We start from the raw sequence: 20,194 nt of genomic DNA, 5'->3' as shown, positions 1-20,194 counted from the left end.
CTTTACCACACAGTGGGAAATTCCCCTATGAACGTGTGCTGTCTGCTACAGCACTGACTCTTGGGAGTCAGGGTCTGTCTCGGTCACTTCCAACTGGCCCTGATGGCCCAAGATGACTCCCCTACTTCTCTGTATCTCCTGTTGAGTTTTTATGACTTATGAAGCCCCCTTGCTTGTTGGAGGAAGGAAGATGACTGATGCACGCCCAGCCCAGTGGTCCCCACTTGCCATGAGGTCCAGGCCCGAACTCGGTGGGGTCCCTGCAACTCCCTTCTCTTGCATCAACCCAGAGTAAAAGCGGGGGGCCCTGGGCTGCCAGGCTCAGGTGCAGAGCCCAGAGTACTGACCCTGTCTCCCTGCCTCCCCAGGGTCAGCCAGGCCAACAGGGACCTGGCCTCCGTGGGGCTACCCATCACCCCACTCTCCTTCCCTATCCCGTCTGTGATGAACTTTGACGTGCCTCGCGTCAGCCAGAACGGATGCCCTCAGGTATGTCTCCTCCCCAGTGGTTCCGGCTTCCTGTAACTCCCCCACACATTCACTGTTCACTCACTCAGTGAGTCAGTCAGCAGTTCCCTTGACTATTGAGTAAGAGTTGACTGAATCCCATGGCATACCCAGTGCTGCGCTCGCTTGTGCGGCAGAGAAACTGCCTTCCAGGAACTCTTGGTCTGGTGAAGATGGGAGTCACATGGGTGAAAAGGTTGAACATCAACACAAGATAATGTATAATCTAATAACAAACTGGGAGGGCCTGTCAGGGCCATCACATCGATGGCTACAGGGGCTGGGGAAAGGGAAGAATGGGGAGTTACAGGTCATGAGTACACAGTTTCTGTTTCGAGTGATGAAAAGTCCTGGAAATAGATACTGGTGATGGTTACACAACAATATGAACAAATGAATGCACTTAACATCACCGAACTGTACAGTTAAAAATGGCTACAATGGTGAATGTTGTGTTATGTATATTTTACCCCAGTAAAAAAAAAAAAAACTTTTTCTGTGACAGAGCTTCGCTCCTGTCTCCCAGGCTGGAGTGCAGTGGCACAATCTCAGCTCACTGCAACCTCTACCTCCCGGGTTCAAGCAATTCTCCTGCCTCAGCCTCTCGAGTAGCTGGGCTTATAGGCACATGCCACCATGCCTGGCTAATTTTTATCTTTTTAGTAGAGACGGGATTTCACCATGTCAGCCAGTCTGGTCTCGAACTCCTGACCTCAGGTGATCCACCCGCTTTGGCCTCCCAAAAGGCTGGGATTACAGGCATGAGTCACTGCACCCAGCAAAAAAAATTTTTTAATCAGAGGAGAGGGACGTAAAGCCTGGATTAGGGAAGGCAGTTTGAATTTTTTTTTTTTTTTTTTTTTTTTTTTGAGACAGAGTCTTGCTCTTGTTGCCCAGGCTGGAGTGCAATGGCACCATCTTGGCTCACTGCAACCTCTGCCTCCCAGGTTCAAGCGATTCTCCTGCCTCAGCCTCCCAAGTAGCTGGGATTACTGGCACCCACCACCATGCCCAGCTAATTTTTGTATTTTTAGAAGAGATGGAGTTTCACCATGTTAGCCAGGCTGGTCTTGAACTCCTGACCTTATGACCTGCCCACCTTGGCCTCCCAAAGTGCTGGAATTATAGGCGTGAGCCACCGCACTCGGCCAGCAGTCTTGAATTTTTAACAGAGGAGGGGTTAGTATAGGTTGGGCACAGCAATAGCACAAGTGTGAGGTGGAGACACGCAGGCTGTGACGCATGTCAGGGCGGACAGGAGGGCCGTGTGTTTTGAGTATGAGGTTGGGAGCGGGTGCACGCACAGACCATGGCTGGGTTCAAGGGAATAGCCAGATTGGTCTCTTCTCATGATCTGCGCTTCACTGCCAGCTTGCCCTACACGATGGTCCCAACATTCCTAGGGGCCTTGGAAGACAGAAGAATTTTTGGAGGTCCCTCCTATTGTCTGCCCACCAGTGCTCATGTCTGGCATAGCAAAAATAGAACAAGACACCCCTTTGGAACCCAGGCTTCATTTAAAGGCAAAGACATTTGAAGAAGGCTCAGACATGGGGTAGAGTGATGGTGGTGGGGAGGAGTGGGACAAAGGGGGACCCTGGGGACAGAGGCTTCAAACCCAAACCAATCCTTTGCCTGATTTCCCCAGAGTTACCTCACACATGGCCCTGCATTTGCCCAGAAAATTAAGAACCAATCAGCAGGCTGTCCCAAGGGGCAGGAGGCACTGCCTGCTTTAATGAGTGCGCCCCCTCCCATCCCCAGGCTTTCTCTGGCTGCCTTTGCTACCTAACTAGTCTGGGTGGGAGAGGTGCCACTCACTACAGAGACTTGTTCCCAATGCCTTTTGCATGTGTGGGACCCAGTCCAGCAATGGCAGGACACCTGTTGAACATCACCCAACCCCATGGCAGCTGGGCCAGGTTGGGAATTTGCTGGCAGCCAGCACAGAGGTGCCCAGGTGCAGCAGTGAGAGAACAGGAGCAGGCTGCTGTGGTAAGGAGGGGTGGGGATTGCCCGGGCAGAGCCCTACCTGGAGGGGCACCAGTCAGCAGCCTGAGCTCAGACTTCACACAGACCCCTGCCCTGTCCCCTTTGAGCGTCAGTCCCCTCATCTCTACAGTTGAGGGAGTGGGATTGGACTTGGTAATTTCTAGGGCCTGCCCTCTCTGACATCTTGGGGGGCTGTGATTTCTCACCAACTGTCACCGTGCACAAGCACTGTTTGACCTGGGTTTGACCCCAGCTCTGTGACTTACTGGCTGCATGACATTTGGTAAGCTGCTCCTTTCTCCAGACTCATTGATTCCAATCTGTTAGGAGAACTCAAAGGATAATGTTTGCAAAGTGTCCAGGCCCAGGGTCCAAGGTAAATGGGTTCCACTCTTAACAGAGCTGTACCTCCCCTAGTGCCAGTGTCCCCTCTGAGGCCAGCCTCACCACTGCCCTTTTCACATCTGGCTCCAAGTAACAGAAACCCCAACTTGGATCGGCTTAAATACTAAGGATATTTATTGTCACACACCACATCAACTCACGACATAGAATGCTGCCAGAATTGGTGGATGCTCAGGCTCAGAAGCATCCTCGAGGTCTCAGGATCTTTCCAACACCCTGAATTACCATCTTCAGCTGGCTAACGGCTCATGGGGGCACTTCACCCAAATAGAATGAAAGATCAGCAGGTAAGAGGCAGCCTCTCCTTTTTTTTTTTTTGCAACCAAGTCTCTGTCTCCCAGGCTGGAGTGCAGTGGCGCCATCCTGGCTCACACTGCAACTTCTGCTTCCCGGGTTCAAGCAATTCTCCTGCCTCAGCCTCCCGAGTATCTGGGATTACAGGCGAGCGCCACCACGCCCAGCTAATTTTGTATATTTAGTAGAGATAGGGTTTCACCATGTTAACCAGGCTGATCTTGAACTCCTCACCTCTGGCGATCCGCCCACCTTGGCCTCCCAAAGTGCTGGAATTACAGGCCTGAGGTACCGCACCCACCCGCACCCTCTCTTCTTGTAGGTGATTTTAAAGAGCAACTGGAAACCAACCTTATCCAGCCATCCCTCAGCAGACCTCCTTCCTGTCTGATTGGCCAGGATTGGGTTACATGCACTTCCCTGAGCCAATCACTAAGGAGGGGTGTGGCTCTGCCTTGCCGGTATAAATGTGGAAGGTTATGGAGGCAGAGCCACCCGAACCCAAGGGCCATCTGCTGGCGATGAGGCAAGGAGAGGCATGGTGGTGGGCTAGGTGGTCCTCAGTGGAGCCTGGTGATGATGGCAAAGCCTGAACTGGTGAGTTAAGAGGTAGATGGCCTGTCGGACTTCACCTGGTCCAGCCTGCTGGAACCAACATAGGGTGGGCCGTGTAAGTCACTCCTACCCCAGCACCTTGGAAGGGGCCCATTGCCCAACAAGCTGCTCTTGTTGTTCTGGTCTCCTACAGAGCTGGAGTGGAGCTCCGAGAAGCCATGTGTGCCCACCACCATCCCCTCCTGGTCTGTCCCCAAGCTCTCCTGGGGCCCCTTCCATCACCACAGACCCTGCCCTAGTGCTGGCCTCCCCTCAGGCCCCTGCCATCCATTCTCTGAGGAGCAGCCAGGGCATCCCCTGCCTAGCCCTTCCCCTGGGCCCCCCGTTGCTATCACGACAAGGCAAAGTCCCACTCTCAGCCAGGTCCACAGGCCCTGTGCCCTCCAGCCTCGTAGCTTATGGCTCCAGCTCATACAGGCATTCTGCAGCCCCACTGGACGGCTTGCTGTTCTCCACACCCACGCTGCCCCTTCCCACCTCCAGCCTCCACCTCTGCTGCACTCGCAGCCTGGAATGGCCTTCCTCTTCCTTACGTACTGCCCTTGTCCTTCAGGTCCTCCCGGAGGAATGAGGTCAGAAGTCATGGCTTTCTCTTCGCACATCCGGCTCCCACAACCACAGCTTGCTTAGGACTCTACGTGTTTGTGTGTGTGTGTGTGTGTGTGTGTGTCTGTCTGTCCCCTATCCTCCTGGATGATGGTGGGCTACAGGGTCGGGGGCAGAGATGGCTCTCTAGCAGCACCCCGCAGGCATCTGGCATGGAGAAGCCCCACAAGAGTCAACACTTGCTGAGTTCAGTGAAGTTGAACTTTCATCTTAATAGCAAAACATCCATTGTCTCCTTTAACAGGCTTTCACAGTGAGGAATTTGAGGCATATCCCCATGGGATGATGGGAAAAGTAGGTCCCAAAGAGGAGAAGGGACTTGAAGGCCACATGGCAAGGTTGAGACAGACCCAGGCCCAGAGCCAAGGGGTCCTAGCTCCCTAGAGACCCCAGCCCAGCATCTGCTTCCAGCAGCTACTCCTCCAGATGGCGGCCACTATGGCTGGGCAGAGCAGGCAGAGGTGGATGTGGGTGGGCCCAGGGGAAATGAGGCGGCGGGCGTGGAAGGGCCATGGAATGAAGGCTGTGTCCCCAGGGGAAGCAGGTCTGCCTCCATGGCTGGGGGTTAATGGCTTTTCTGAAGATCACAGCTGAGAGTTAATGACATTCCGTGATTCCACTACCCTTCGCATTAGCATCTGCAGGCGATGCCTGCCTCTCCCCGCCCCCACCCTGCACACACATCAGCCACAGCACCCTCACCAGGGCTCTGGCATCAGACTGCAGGTCTTCTAACTTTGAGTTCCCACCACTCCCGCCTGCACATGCACAAGAGAGGCTGACCCTCCCTCCCCAATCCTAGGTCTGAAGGGATCTTTCCTAGGTGACTTGCCCTGGGAAACTACTCAGGGAAAGGGCTGTTCCTTATTGGGCAGGCAGCCGCTCACCACCTCTGGCTTCATGGGCTCCATTTAGACACATGAATAGGTCACAGAAAGGGCAGCTGGCATCTACTAAAGAACCCTTTTCCAGGGTAGGAGCAAGGTATGGGCAGCAGGGGACTGAGTCACAGGTGCCCCAATGCCTGGCAGACAGTTTTCCTGCACCCAGGAGAATGGGGTGGCTCTGGGAGGGACGTGGTTTGGGGATCAATCTTGAAAGATCACTCCCAAGCCCCATAGAACTCAGAACCAATTTCTCTCACTGGACCTGTTGGCCAAGCTCCCATAAGAAGTGGGATGCTCCTGTCACTGCAGTCTCTGTTCAGGTGTCCAGGGCACCCTAGCCCTGAAGTGATTACAACCCATCTCCCCAGGGGCAGGGGCGGACACAGCTGAGCCTGGACAAACCAGGCCCATTAGTGTGACTGTCATCAGCACCCTGCCACTGTGGGGGAGTGGACCTACGCTGGTATTTCATGATCCCGCATCAATAACTCCTGGAGCCGCAGTGCATTTGTGCTGACCTTTTCGAGCAATGACCGATTCCTGCGGGGGAGCAGGAGGTGGGAGCTGCTGCTACTGTTGCTGACAGCCCCTGGCTGAGGAACAGAGGCAAAGCAGCCACTTGGTGGGTCTGTGGCAACAACCCACAGCCCCGCCCTGTGCTGGGTCCCTGCAGGGCTGCCTGCTGGGAGTTACAGGCCAGTGGCCATCTCCCATCTCCCACCTTCTGGCCTTGGCAGATGCCGGGCCGCCCCCTGGAGTCTCTCCTCATTCCAGGCATCCTCTGCACAGAGTGTGCTCAGTGCCACTCCACATTTTTGCTTGTGCTGTTTTCCCATCTTGAAGATCTTTTTCCCTCTCTTCACCCAGCCAGATCTTCCTTCAGAGCCTTTCTCTGGTTCTGCTTCCTTTGAGGAGGCTTTTCTGACTACCCATGGGAATATTTCATATAGCTCTCATTGGGCAGTGCTACAGTTAATACTGTCTTGTTTCATTGTTTAAATCATACCCATGTGTGTGCCCTAACTGCTGGCCTAGGGTGCCATCAAGTCCCCCGAGTGCCCACTGGCCCACACTGCGGGCACACGGAGGCTCTGTAGTCTGCAGAGATGTCTTGGCCTCTGCAAGGGGCTGGGGAAACTGTGGGAAAGAGAGGGGCTGGTGACACAGACAGAGGTCATGTCTAACTTGGCATCTGTGACAACACCAGCCATGGGTGTGAACACGGGTGCAACACTTTAGGAAAACAGTTTACCAATAATGAATGAGGTGTCCTAAAATACACATGTCCTATAACCCAGCAATTCCATTTTAGGTAGTTGTACTAAGGAAGTAACTTGCGACACGAAGATATGTAGCAGAGAACGTTCAATGCAGTGTTATTATAGGGAAAAATGGGAAGGAAGAAATCAGGGCACTTGGACATGACAGAATATCCTGAAGTTACTCAAGTCATGGGTAATGAGTTTTCTGTGACTTTGGATATGCTTAGGTTTTACTGGCAAATGAAAAAGGCAGGATGCTAGAATGGTGATTATACACAAAATATACATAGAAAAAAACTAGGAAGAAGCACAGTTTTATGAATTGTTGTGTTTATCGTAGGAACACAGGAGGTGTTTTTCTTCTTCCTATTTTTCTGCATTTTCCTAAATGTATTTATTACATGTGTGTTGCACTTATTTATTTATTTAGAGACAGAGTTTCACTCTGTCACCCAGGCTGGAGTACAGTGGCGCATCTCAGCTCACTCCAACCTCTGCCCCCCCGGGTTCAAGCAGTTCTCCTGCCTCAGCCTCCTGGGTAGCTGGGATTACAGGAGTCCCCCACCACGCCTAGCTAATTTTTGTATTTTTAGTAGAGACGGGGTTTTGCCATGTTGGCCAGGCTGGTCTTGAACTCCTGATCTCAAGTGATCCACTTGCCTTGGCCTCCCAAAGTGCTGGGATTATAGGTGTGAGCCACCACGCCCAGCCAGCTTGCTTTTATAATTGGGAGAAACATTTGTGACAAATATAGATACACACAACCAAATATCTGAGTATGCCTTGATTTGGGAGAAGCTGTGGCCACCACCATCTGCTCCTACCCTCTCCCTCCAGCTGTCCAAGCCTGGGGGACCCCCGGAGCAGCCCCTATGGAATCAGTCCTTCCTCTTCCAAGGCCGAGATGGAGCTACCAACTTCTCAGAAGACACAGCCCTGGTGCTGGAGTACTACTCCTCAACTTCAAGTAGGTGACCCCTGGTGCCTCGCCAGGGCGGCCATGCCTCAGGAGATTTGTATTATGAAAGGGTGTTCAGACCATCCCACCTCTGCCTCCCACGGGGATGGATGGTTCCCAGGTGCCCAGGCAGCTTCCTAGTACGGGGCGGGGAGGGGGGGGTTGGCTGCATTCCTTGTCCACAGGCCAGGACACGTGGGCCTGTCCCATACTAGGTCTTAGCCTCAAGCTTTGTTTTATTGCACCCATCAGTGATGGGGGAGGGCTGGAGCCCTCGGAACTCACAGAGAGGGGTGAGGGAGATGGGCTTCAGAGACCAGCTGATCCACAGTCTTCTGCACTGTGGGATTGAAGCCCCCAAAGGGCAGAGATGAGGCTGATGTATATAAATTTCCAGACACACAGAGTACGTTTAGAGTTGGCTTTGGAGTTCACAAAGCCCTGAAGATGAGAAGAGGATGTATGTACAGGGAAAGGCCAGGAGGCAGGAAAGCAGGTGGCGGGAGACAGGAGGACTGGATGTCAAGTATTAAAGGATGGGGCCAAGGTGGGGGCTGTGGCAGGAGCCCCAGTTGATCCCTCCCCCACAGTGAAAGGCAGCCAGCCGTGGACCCTCAACCAGCCCCTGGGCGTCTCTGTGTTGCCGCTAAAGAGCCGTTTGTACCGGAAGATGCTGACAGGGAAAGGCTTGGATGGGCTTCATGTGGAGCGGCTCCCCATCATGGTGAGCCCCCTGCCCTGAACTGGGCCCCTGGCATGCCCACCTGGCCCCACCCTGCCTCACCCTGTCCCACCTCACCACGCCTCCATAGGAGAATTTGGCTTCTCCAGAAGCTTCTGTCAAGGCACCCACCAGGGAAGCCACCCAGTCTAGGAGTGAGGAGCTCCCTGGAACCCCAGAAGCCAGTCTTGCCTCTGGGACTATGACGAACCAAGCCAGAGAAATTGCCCCTGAGTAACTTGGGAGACAAGTACAGGGTGACCCTGTGAGACAGTACAAGAGCTCAGGCTTTCAGCCAGCCAGACCCTGATTTGAACCACAGCTCAAATCCTCACTGTGGAAATTCAGGCACATTACTGAACCACGAGAGTCCTCGTCTGTAACACAGGAGCAGCGTGCCAAGTACACAATCTCTGTGTATAACAAGAGAGTTCAGAGCTCAGGCTCTGGAGCCAGACTGTCTGGGTCCACATTCTGGTTCCACCACATACCAGCTAACATGACCATGGGAAAACTACTGAAAGTGTCAATGCCTCAGTTTCCTTGCCTATAAAATGGGTACATGGCAATAGCACTTTTTTCATAGGGCTGCTGTGAGATTTCATGAGAAAACCCATGGAAAGCACTTAGAATAAGTTCTCAACAAGAATGAATATCGTTACCATCATTCTCTATTCCTATGCCACCATTTCCCCTAAAATACTTCTGGCCATCCTGACATAAGAGACCTCAATGAATGAGAATCTCTCTGTCAGGTGAGCCTGGTAGTGACAGGTCTCTAGGGGGGTTTAGAAGGGGTGGTGTGGAGGCAGTTTGCGGAGGCAGAAGCAGGAGGCCAGCTCTCACCTCCCTCCCACCCTCCTGGGTACAGTCCCCAGGTGACACCTTCCAGAGAAATCCGGAACAGTAGGTGGGGCAGAGGCGGAAGCTGCCCTGGCCAGCGTGGTCTGAGTGCTCCCTTTTCCTCCCCAGGACACCAGCCTGAAAACTATCAAGGTGAGGCCCCCACAGTGGATCTCTCCTTCCAGCTGCTTTCCTCTGAGGTAAGGCTGTGGGCCAGGGGAGGGTCAGGGCCAGCAGGCACATGTCAGTGAGATCCAACTTCCTTCACAATTGCTGGCTTTGTTCAGGGACTTCCGGGAGGATGAGACTACTACTTTGGATGGAAACGTCTAAGGGTGATTTGAGACTCCAGAAAAACAGAGAGAGAGCTGGGATTAGGAAGAGGACAGTTGTGAGCAGTGGGCCACCCAGACCTGGGAGTCAGCCTCTGACCAAGCCCAAGCCAAGTCTGGCTCACTGGGATCAAGGTTCTGCAAGGGTGAGCTAGGATATCAGTTTTCTATTGCTTTATAACCAACTTAGCAGCTTAAAACAATGCCCATTTATTAGCTGACACTTCTATAGGTAGGTCGCAGGACACAGGGTGGCTGGAATCAAGATGTTGGCAGGGTTGCATTCCTTTCTGGGGGTTCTGGGGAGGAATCTGCTTCCAAATTCATTCAGGTAGCCGCCACAATCCAGTTCCTTGCAGTGCCGGACTCACATCCCGGTCTCCTTGCAGGCTGTCAGCCGGGGCGGCTCTCAGCTCATGAAGGACACCCACAGGCCCCCTCACAATGGCCTCATTCATCTTAAGCCAGCAGGCATGTCCAGTCCCCGTCACACCTCAAAACTCTGACTTCCTCTTCTGTCAGCAGCCACAGAAAACTTTTAGAGGTGCTTTTAGAGGGATTTTAGAGGGGCCGGTGTGGTAAGTTTAGGCCACTCTAATCATCTCCCTATCTTAAAGTCAGCGGTGCCATATAACAAACATAATCCCAGGAGTGATCAGTCATCATATTCACGGGTTCCAAGAATGAGGGTGTAAAATCTTGGAGGCCTGTTTTTGGAATTCTGTCTACCACAGCTGGGTTGGTCCAAATGTGAAGACACCCAGGACTGAGCCCTGCCTGCTGGATGAGCCTCGATCCCTCTAGCTAGCTACACCTGGTCTCAGCCTAGTTTACACCCTGCTCATTTGGCTGCAGTGCACATGCCAGGCACCGGCTGGACTTTCCCCCTTTCCTCTCAATGGTGCTGGGATGTGGGTAGTTTAGGACCATGAACCCAGAAAGTGTTTGCAGGGACTAATGTCTGCGCCGGCCCACTCCTGCCTTCTTCCCATGCAGGAAAAATATCCACCAGCTCTAGGGTAGCACTTGGCTCTGTGACCTCACTCATGAAGAACACAGGGAATCCTATGGTATGGGGCATGAGGAGTATATCTGGGCTGGTACCAGCCTGAAAGTGCCTTTACAAGGCCTCTGGAGAGGGCCTGAGACCCCATTAGCACTTCCTGCTATAGGTGTTCAGGATTGCCCTCTCAAGAGTAGAAGCAACAAACCCCAAGAAAGAGGCACCAGAATCTTGGAGAAAAAGGTCACAAACTTCCCAGTTTGGAGCCCAACCCTCCAGGGCCTCTTCCCAAGGTATAGAGTCTGCCTGTGGCCACTGGCCACTGCCAGCCCCTCCCCACCTCCCTCTGCCTCCTGCCCCTTCCACTGGGCATGGGTATCCTGGGACTAAAAGGAGTGTCAGGAGCCCCTGGTCAGGGGACTGACTAGTGGGCCCAGGCAGGCAACAGGCAGGTGGGCAGAACAGTTTCCTCATTGCCCAGGGGCTGGGCACAAAGGTCTCCAGTAATGAATTATTCACTGGAGCTGTGCTAAGTGCAGAATTAATCCCTTTCCTTCCAGCTGGCGGCCTCACTAAATTATCCCTCCAAGTCATGCGGGAAAATGCTGCCGAATTCATTTAGCTGCTGAGTGTTTTGATCTGGGCCTTGTGATTTTAGCGTCTCCTTCCCCCAACCCCCTCCCCCTGGAGGCGGGTAAAAAACCTTTTAGTAATGAATTTCTGAGAAGAAAGGAAAAGAAAGGGGATCAGGATTGGGTGTGTACCAAGAAAATAGTTCTAGCAGAAATTCAGATTCTGCTGCCAAGAATTCTCACACACACACACACACACACACACTCTACATATACACTCTCATTAATCATGTGCGAATATCTACTCAAAGTCACAGACACACAGATGTGTGCGCACATACCTTGGCAAGAAGGACGCACACTCTTTTTTTTTTTGAGACGGAGTCTTGCTCTGTCGCCCCAGGCTGGAGTGCAGTGGCATGATCTCGGCTCACTGCAAGCTCCACCTCCCGGGTTCACACCATTCTCCTGCCTCAGCCTCTCCGAGTAGCTGGGACTACAGGCGCCCGCCACCACGCCCGGCTAATTTTTTTTGTATTTTTTAGTAGAGACGGGGTTTCACCGTGGTCTCAATCTCCTGACCTCGTGATCCGCCCGCCTTGGCCTCCCAAAGTGCTGGGATTACAAGCGTGAGCCACCACGCCCAGCCCAAAGGACACACACTCTTAATGCATATGTACACTCTCTCACATATATGCAAACTGACACACAGATGTTTTCACATCTGCAGTGGCACACACAGAAGCTAAATCTCTTTGTAGTGGAACTATTTCTTGGTAAACTATCAGAATTGGCCAATAACTGACTCCCTTTGATTCTAGAATCTTGAAGACCAATTTAGGAGCCTAAGTATAAAGTGCTAATGTGGTTAAATTCACCATGAAGTCCTTGCAGCCATAGCACCCATTCATTTATTCTTTTATTCCATGTATATTTGATGAGGAGTCACTGCATGTCAGGTAGTATGCAAGGCAAGAAGTGGAATTTTGGCTGCCATTGTGGATTGAAATGGGGAGAAGGAGGGGTTGGCAGCCACGGACCTCATTCTGCTTTGAGCTCATACCTTCATTGGGCTTGGACATGGCTCTCTAGTGTCTGAGCCCTTTTGGCATCCTTCTCCCTAAGGGATGGCAGGAAAGTGTTGAGAATTCATGAACAGGTCAGATGGCGTTGCAGCTAAGACTAAAGGGGCCCATCCCCTTCTCCATCCCTCATCACCACCTTCACTGCAATACCATCATTGTTCTCTATGCAACTGCAAACATTTATGAAACACCCACTATGAGCAATTGCTGTTCTGGATTTTAGGAATATTACATTGAAGAAGAAGAAAAAAAACCAGTCAGGCCCTGTCTTTGTAAAGCTTGCATTCTTAGCGGGGAGTATGGAACAGACAATAAACAAATAATTCATATCAGCTAATGGTAAGGGGTCTGAGGAAACTCAAACAAGGTGACATGATACGGAGTCCTTGAAGGGGCTATTTGGACTCCGCGTGGTAGCTGAGTACAGTTATGAGCTAAGCTGCTATAACAAAGAGATCAGGTTCCTGCCCCCTTATTGTCGCGCCTAAGGTGTTGCCTGCGACTTCATCGTGGAAGGTACCTGGTATTCATCTCTGCATCCTAGACTTTGGGAAGGCAGCAGCGGGGCTGGGGCCATCAACTCTTCCACCCTTTAAATCAAATATTGCACAATGGGTCCAGAAGCCACCACCTGACACCTGGAGGTCTTAGAGTCCTGTGGACATTCCAGCTGCCGAGGCTTGTGATAGTGGGCCTCTCAGGCCCCTCGTTCACATGGTCAACAACTCTATCCTAGGGGCAGCTCTTTGCATGTGGTCAGACATGGTCAATGCTGTCACAGAGCGGAAGTGCTTCAGGAGAAATGAATGTGTGTGCCCTATTTGGGCCTAGCCCCAGCCTGAGGACATAGGCTCTTTCCCATGAGCCTCCATGTCCAGGAGTTTCGGGCACAAGCTGTCCTGGATAATTGGACATTTTGGCGAACACAGCTTCCCCGCACCCACCACTTCCACATCACCCATTCTCAGAGCTCTCAGAACCAGCATGGTGAAATTCGCAAATAGGCAGAAACAGCAGTGGTCTCTCTCAACAGCCCACCCTGGACAGCAATCTCCCTGGCAGCACGTGGTCATCCCAGTCTCTCCTCCTGCTCTGCCTTGACGGAGAGCTCACTACCTCCAGAAACAGGCCTTCCCATGGCTGAGTGATAGAAATGGCCACCCCACATTGAGCTCAACCTGCCTCCTGGGGCCCTCCCTTTGCCCCAAGCTCCTGGCTTTGCCCCTGAGGCTGCAGGGCAACCCCAGCAAGCCTCCTACATAGATCACATAGTCAACCAACACTTTTGAGGGCAGACTAGATAGCAGAGCCTGCAGTCTCAGTAAATGGCAAGAGGTGGTGGTCTCTGGCTTGGAATATTGCACTTGAAGATGGTTGGTTGGTGATGGGTTCATTTTTTACCTTCTGGTGGGACTTCTCTAGTCATTTGCTGCTTACAGTGATCTGCTTTAAGATGGTTTGTGTGTGTAGGTGAGTACGTATATGAACACACACAGATCACACAAAAACTAGAAAAACATGTACACTCATATACAAAAACACATACACAGAAAACTTCCCTTTATTGCATATTCAGTGGGGACTGGCCTTTGAGGTCCATTAGGCTCTAAAAATCCATGAGTTTGGCTGGGTGCAGTGGCTCACGCCCATAATCCCAACACTTTAGGAGGCCGAGGCAAGCGGATCACGAGGTCAGGAATTCAAGACCAGCCTGGCCAACATGGTGAAACCCTGTCTCTACTAAAAATACAAAAATTAGTTGGGTGTGGTGTTGGGCACCTGCAATCCCAGCTACTTGGGAGGCTGCGGCAGGAGAATAACTTGAACCTGGGAGGTGGAGGTTGCAGTGAGCCAAGATCGTGCCACTGCACTCCAGCCTGGACAGCAGAGCAAGACTCTGCCTCAAAAAAAAAAAAAAAAAAAAAAAACCTCCATGAGCCTATGGCTACTCCACATACACACACACATAAACCTTTGGTCTCCTCCATTCCCCGTCTGATCTTGGCCTCTTCTCTTTGAAGAGTGTGATGTGGTCCCTGGGGAGTCTACACTTCCCCAGGCAAAGCAGCTTGGTTCTCTTAACGAACTGGTTTCGAGATCCCACAGCATCCTGGGTGCCCTCCAGCTTGCAGCCAGCCTCTTTGAAGTGAGGCCCACACTGCCCAGGTTTTCTGGGCTGACCTTGTGGATTGGAGCCTGGCATGCACACAGTAGGTGCTCACTGCATCGGTTCCTGCCTCTCTGCTTGGAAATGCACCTCCCCATGAGGTGGGACAAGTTCATACCATCATCTGGGTATATAGCAACATTTCTCCTCTTGGGTTTAAGATTTGGGATCCATCGCCTTGCCCAGATGGGGCACCAGGCAGAAGTAGGGCCTCTCAGATGGGTGGCCACACCCTCCTCAGCCCACAGCCCCCAGAGATGCTGGAATGACTTGAAACCCCCTGGCTTCCTGGAAGTATAGAGAGGGTGCATTTGAGGAGAGGTGGCAGTGGCACCTGCTGCCATGACTGAGGGGAGGGGCAGCTGCCGTGGTCCCATCTGACTTTCTGCCTCCCTCTTCCCCTCACAGGGAGGGAGTGGGGCAAGTCTTTGATGCTACTCTGGTGGCTTCTTTTCAGACTAGTTACAAAGATCTCTCTGGAGACCAGCCCAGAGTGAGGACAAGTGGCCACTTAGCAAATATACAGGAGAGGGCAGGGGACAGGCAGCATCATGCTGGCTTTTGAAGAATTTTTATAGATTTTTTGTAAGCCACACCTGACACTCTGGGCTGGTCCTTAGAGAAACCGCAACACAAACCTCCCTCCATTTCTTCCCCAAGCACAGCGGCCTGAATGGGCCAGTGCTGGGGCAGCACAGCAATCTCCTCCGCTGGTTCTGCCCTCTAAAGGTTCTGTTCCCACCCCCAAGACTCCATCTCTGAAAACACTACCATAAGGATGGATCCAGAGAGAGAGACCCTTTCCCTGTCACCATCTCACACCATCCCTCACTGCCCTCCCTCCCACACCCAAAGCCTCTGTCCTCCTGTCCTCTCACTGCCTCAGGTCATTTGGCAGGAGGCAGAGGAGACAGATCCACCCCTTGCCCACAGGTGCCCTTTCCCTCACCTGCTGAGGTTCTAGGTCCAGTGTAGAGCTCTTCCCATCCCATCCAAAGGAAACTTAGAGCTGGGTGCGGTGGCTCTGGAGAGATTAAAATGTCTACACCTGTAATCCCAGCACTTTGGGAGGCCAAGGTGGGCGGATCACCTGAGGTCTGGAGTTTGAGACCAGCCTGGCCAACATGGAGAAACCCCGTCTTTACTAAAAATACAAAAATTAACCGGGCTTGGTGGCAGCAGCCTGTAATCCCAGCTACTGGGAGGCAGAGGTTGCAGTGAGCCGAGATCACGCCACTGCACTCCAGCCTGGGCGACAGAGCAAGACTGTCTCAAAAAACAGAAAACAAATAAACACATCAAAGGAAGCTTAGGATGGGGTGGGAGAGACATGAGAGTCTGTGCTTTCACAAGGCCAACCTGGCCCCCAGGTCACGGACTGTCAGTGTGGGAGCAGGGCTGGCCATCCACCTCTCCTCCTGCGCTGCCACAACGGAGGCTCCTACCTGCTTTCCACAATGCCTGAATCCCCCTATAGTGTTCCCTGCCTTGGGGACAATATTGGCCTCCCTTGGTGATCATGCATCTCCCATGCTGCCCACTTCAGAAAGAAGGAGCTGAACGGTCCCTCCAGAACACAAACACACAGTTTGACAGACTCTACTTGGTCACTTCCCATGACAGAGAGCTCATTACCACCCAGATGCCCTCTCCATCCTCTACTAGCTCCCTTCTAAACTTCCTTCTGTCTCTCTTCAATTTCCTCCCCCTGGCCCTGCCTTTTCCTCCCAGAGGCCAGCTCCAGAGAAGTCAGGGCCTATAACCATGTCAGCCCTACTGACATTTGCAAACTATTTATGGCATCTCCAGCCTGAACCCACTCTCTTTCCTCTTCCTCCTTGTAGCACTTGGTTTCTGATTCTCATCCTGCTGGTTGTCTCCTCTTGACAACATTCCTGTTAAAGTATCCCCCAAAACTGTGGGGCCCAATCAGCATTAGAGGTAAAGTAGGAACATCACTCCCTCTCTCTGAATACATTCTCCCCTTTGGTGCAGCTGAAGCCTAGCTTTGGTCCTATTTTAGTATTTACCAAAGCAGTGAGGGTCTGTTTAGAGCCAGAGTCTGACTCTGGCACATCAGTAGGCAGCATGTCTGCATCTTGCCTCCCTGCTGTTCTATATTGAACTTAGACAGGGTTTCTCTCCCCTGTGGTATTTCACCTTTTTCATCTCAGTCCATCTTCTAAGCTTGAGATCATTCTGGACCCTGATTTTATCATGCAACATACTCACAGTCCCATCTGTACCCCCAACCCCAAGCTCCAGGTCATCTGTGGAGGTGGCCAAGACACTTTAAGTGCTGCAATGTCCACCTTGTAAGCCTGTAGACCTGGGCTTGAATCTGGATCTTCCATTTGATCTTAGCCATCCTGAGTTTCACTATTCTCATGCATAAAAGGGGATTGTAATCCCTACCATCCAGGAACATAGTGAAGATTGAATGAGGAAGCATGTGCAGGTGCCTAGCACAGCGTCCTGCAGGTGCTCAGTAAAGGGATCTCTTAGTGTCTTTCACCCAGGTTTCTGACAAACATGTTGAACTCATCAGGGATGAGGACAGGGCTCCTGGGGGAGGGGAGTTGGTGGAGCCCTGCGAACCCATCACTCTGTGCCTGCCCCTCATGACAGCTGCTCCACCAGCTTCACATCCATAAGGACATTAGGAGGCCTTGTCAAGTGCTGAAGATAAACATCGCTAGCACCACATTTGGTCTCGCTGCAATTTCCCGAGAATAAAGAAATGGGGGGAGAGACAGACAGCCATCTCTCCAAAGCCAGACTTGCTGAAGTCCTCAATGTACCCTGCCCTGAGTTGGGGGCTGTGGAGCCTAGGAGCTCCCAAGCCAGAGTGGGAAGGGCTGGACAGAGAGGCATACTGCTTCCAATTGCTAGTCATTCAGAAGACCTGCTTTAGCTCATCTCAAATGCCTCACCAGGCTGGGTGTAGTGGCTCATGCCCATAATCCCGACACTTTGGGAGGCCAATGGGGGCAGATCACTTGAGCTCAGGAGTTTGAGACCAGCCCGGGCAACATGGCAAAACCCCATCTCTACTAAAAATGCAAAAATTAGCCAGGCACGGTGTTGTGCACCTGTAGTCCTAGCTACTTGGGGGCGCTGAGGCAGGAGTATTGCTTGAACCTGGGAGGTTGAGGCTGCAGTGAGCTGAGATGGTGCCACTACACCCCAGCCTGGTCAACAGAGTGAGAGCCTGTCTCAATTTGTTTTTTTAAATGCGTCACCAACCACAGAACCCAGTGTTGCCTTGAGAATGTGAGCCTACAGCTCCCGGCTGCAGATGGAGTGTATTAAGTCAGAATGCAGAGATGACTGAGAAAACTGGACATTGGACACTCCCTTCCCTTGCTCTGCTCTCCCTGTGAGCCCAGTGCATAATTGGTAGATTGAAGAAGGGGGAGGGAAGTAATAGAGAGAGACATGGCAGAAGCTTCTAGACAAAACTCAGAAAATGGGAGTTGGTCTTGGGACTCCCCCCTTCTCAAAAACCAACCACCTTAGCATAGACCTCCCTTCAGTCCCTTCAGCCAAGATGTATCTCTGGCCCAGCCAAAGTCATTCATTCATTAACCATTTATTAGGTTTCTTTTTCTTTTTTTTCTTTTCTTTTCTTTTCTTTTTTTTTTTGAGATGGAGTCCTGACCTGTTGCCCACGCTGGAGCACAATAGCATGATCTTGGCTCACTTCAACCTCTGCCTCCTGGGTTCAAACGATTCTCCTGCCTTAGTCTCCCCAGTAGCTGCGATTTACAGGTGCCCGCCACCACGCCCAGCTAATTTTTGTATTTTAAGTAGAGATGGGGTTTCACCATGTTGGCCAGGCTGGTCTCAAACTCATGACCTCATGATCCACCTGCCTCGGCCTCCCAAAGCCATTTATTAGATTTCTAACCTGTGCCAAGCAGTAAAGCACCCCAACAGATCACTACCATCCATCTTACTAAGGGTCCTGGTTGAGATTGGTGCATTGAGTATGCAGAGGTCAGGGGAAGCATCACAGAAAGTTATGGTTTGAGCTCTGTTCCAAATAGTGGGTTGGAAATTGGCAAAGCAAGGGTGCTGCAGGCAAAGGGACCCCCATGTGCAAAGGCATGACAGTGTCTGGAGCACATGACATATGGGAACTGTAATGGGCAATGAGACTAGAAAGCTAGACGAAGTCTAGATTGTAGAGGACCTGGGTGCTAGGGTGCAGGGTGAGGGCTTTATCATAAAGTGGTAGGAAACTAAGAAAAGTCTTGGAGCAGCAGTAGGATGTGATCTCATCCGTGTTGGAAAGCCCTCTCTGCATGAGAATAGGGGAAACCCAAGGGAAAAAATTAAATTCAGAAAGCCAGGTTTCAGGGTAACAAGAGTGAGCCCACAGTCAAACCACTGAGCCACAGGCAGGACTTTCATACTAAAATCCCCAACAGAATTTTTAAAAATTCTTGTCAGTGGCTCCCCTCCTCTGGCCTCACAACTTGCTTTGGGATTAACCCTCTAACACCACTTTCTGGCAAATGAATCATGGCCCCACCAAGAATTAACACTGGGGCCCTTCTTGGCTGGGAGACAGACTCGGAGCTTCAAATCCCACTGCAGCTGCAAGAGCACGCAGGATGCCATAAATGAGGCTCGCTATATGCAGGGGAGGCAGCAAGCCCTCTTGGAGGGGCCTGTTGTCTGAGCTTCGCCTACAGCTGAAGAGATAAGAACCTACAACTGCAGCCACAGGAAATGACAAAGCAGTGACTGATCGGGGAGCTGCTGCACAGGGCTCATTACGGCGCTTGCCAGTGGCACCCTTATCAGGGAGAAAATTGCATCAGGCCTCCTGAATTACTAGCGATTGGAAGCAGATTTCTTGGGACTCACTTTGTTAGATACCTAATGAGCGGGATACAGGCGGGCAGAGCCCAAAGCCGGCGGGGCGAGGGACAAATGTCTTTGTTAAACAGAATTTGTCAGTTTCCGCTTCAGGCCCCCTGGGGAGGGTTCAGGGCCAGCTAATTGAATTAAGAGCATGTGCGCTCCAGCAAGAAGGCTCAGGGCGGGGCGAGAGGCAGGCAGGCCGGAAGGCGGGCACTTTCAGCACCAAGGACAGCAGCTGCAGCCTGGCTAGTCTGTAATTGCAGGGCAGGCTGGAACTGTTGCATTTTGCATGATTGGGGATCTAGGGGATGGAATGGGTAGGAGGAAGGCAGAGGATGTTGTGGGGAGGAGGGAGACAGGTGACCTAAGAAGCCTCAAGCCTGTGATGCCATTGGCCTGGTCTGTCTCAACAGACCCAACTCTGCTAGCAACAGTGAGTGCTAGGAGGAGTGAGGAAGGGGTGTTTTCTCCCCAACCATGGCACTCACGTGTGCTGTGGGCAGCTGCAACAACACAGGGAGCAGTGAGCTGAGTGCTGGGTCTGAGCTACTGCGTGGCCATGCATCTCTTTGAGCTTTCAAAGTCAATCTCCAATTATAGTCTTAATGAACCAGGATGTGCTGCAGCCACGAAGCCACAGGGAAAGGGGCCACTTGTCAGCCCCAAGCTGCCCCGGCAGGCAGGGCAAGGCTTGTCAAATACAGAAGCAAATAAGTAGGCTTGTGGGGTATGCCAGCAGCCCCCACCTTACCTGGAGGAAAGGAGAGCGAGGCAAGGCTGGGCTTGATTAGGAGGAGTTAGTCTTGGGAGGAGTTAGTTTCCAAGGCTCTTCCCATCCTCCACCCTGATTCACCATCTCCTATGGGTTGGCTCTTTCTACAGTCTCAAGCAGCCTGGCCCTCTCTATGGTCTCAGACAAGCTCCCTTCCTTGAGAAGCAAGGGGGTGAGGACATAATTTCCTTCCCCAAATGTGAGCTGATTGAAGCTGTGGAGTCTGGAGAGGCAATGCTGACCCTAAAGAAGGAGAACTATTAGGGAGAATTTGGACATGATGGGTCTCTTGGTGCCCCTC

General features: G+C 52.1%; 1 protein-coding gene across 1 annotated transcript in view; it reads left to right on the top strand.

Annotated features, from left to right (window-relative positions):
- Positions 1-20,194, top strand: part of CCDC33 (coiled-coil domain containing 33) — a 101,380-nt gene that overhangs the window by 36,723 nt on the left and 44,463 nt on the right. Inside the window, 5 exon segments of the mRNA XM_063638761.1 lie at positions 369-489; positions 7,406-7,535; positions 8,117-8,250; positions 9,220-9,241; positions 9,244-9,290. Of these exon segments, the coding sequence (XP_063494831.1) occupies positions 369-489; positions 7,406-7,535; positions 8,117-8,250; positions 9,220-9,241; positions 9,244-9,290 (454 nt within the window).

Source organism: Symphalangus syndactylus, chromosome 5 (genome assembly GCF_028878055.3).
Source record: "Symphalangus syndactylus isolate Jambi chromosome 5, NHGRI_mSymSyn1-v2.1_pri, whole genome shotgun sequence".
NCBI classification, from domain to species: Eukaryota; Metazoa; Chordata; class Mammalia; order Primates; family Hylobatidae; genus Symphalangus; species Symphalangus syndactylus.
The sequence above is the reverse complement of the archived record's forward strand: the minus strand, read 5'-3'. Positions and strand labels throughout refer to the sequence as shown.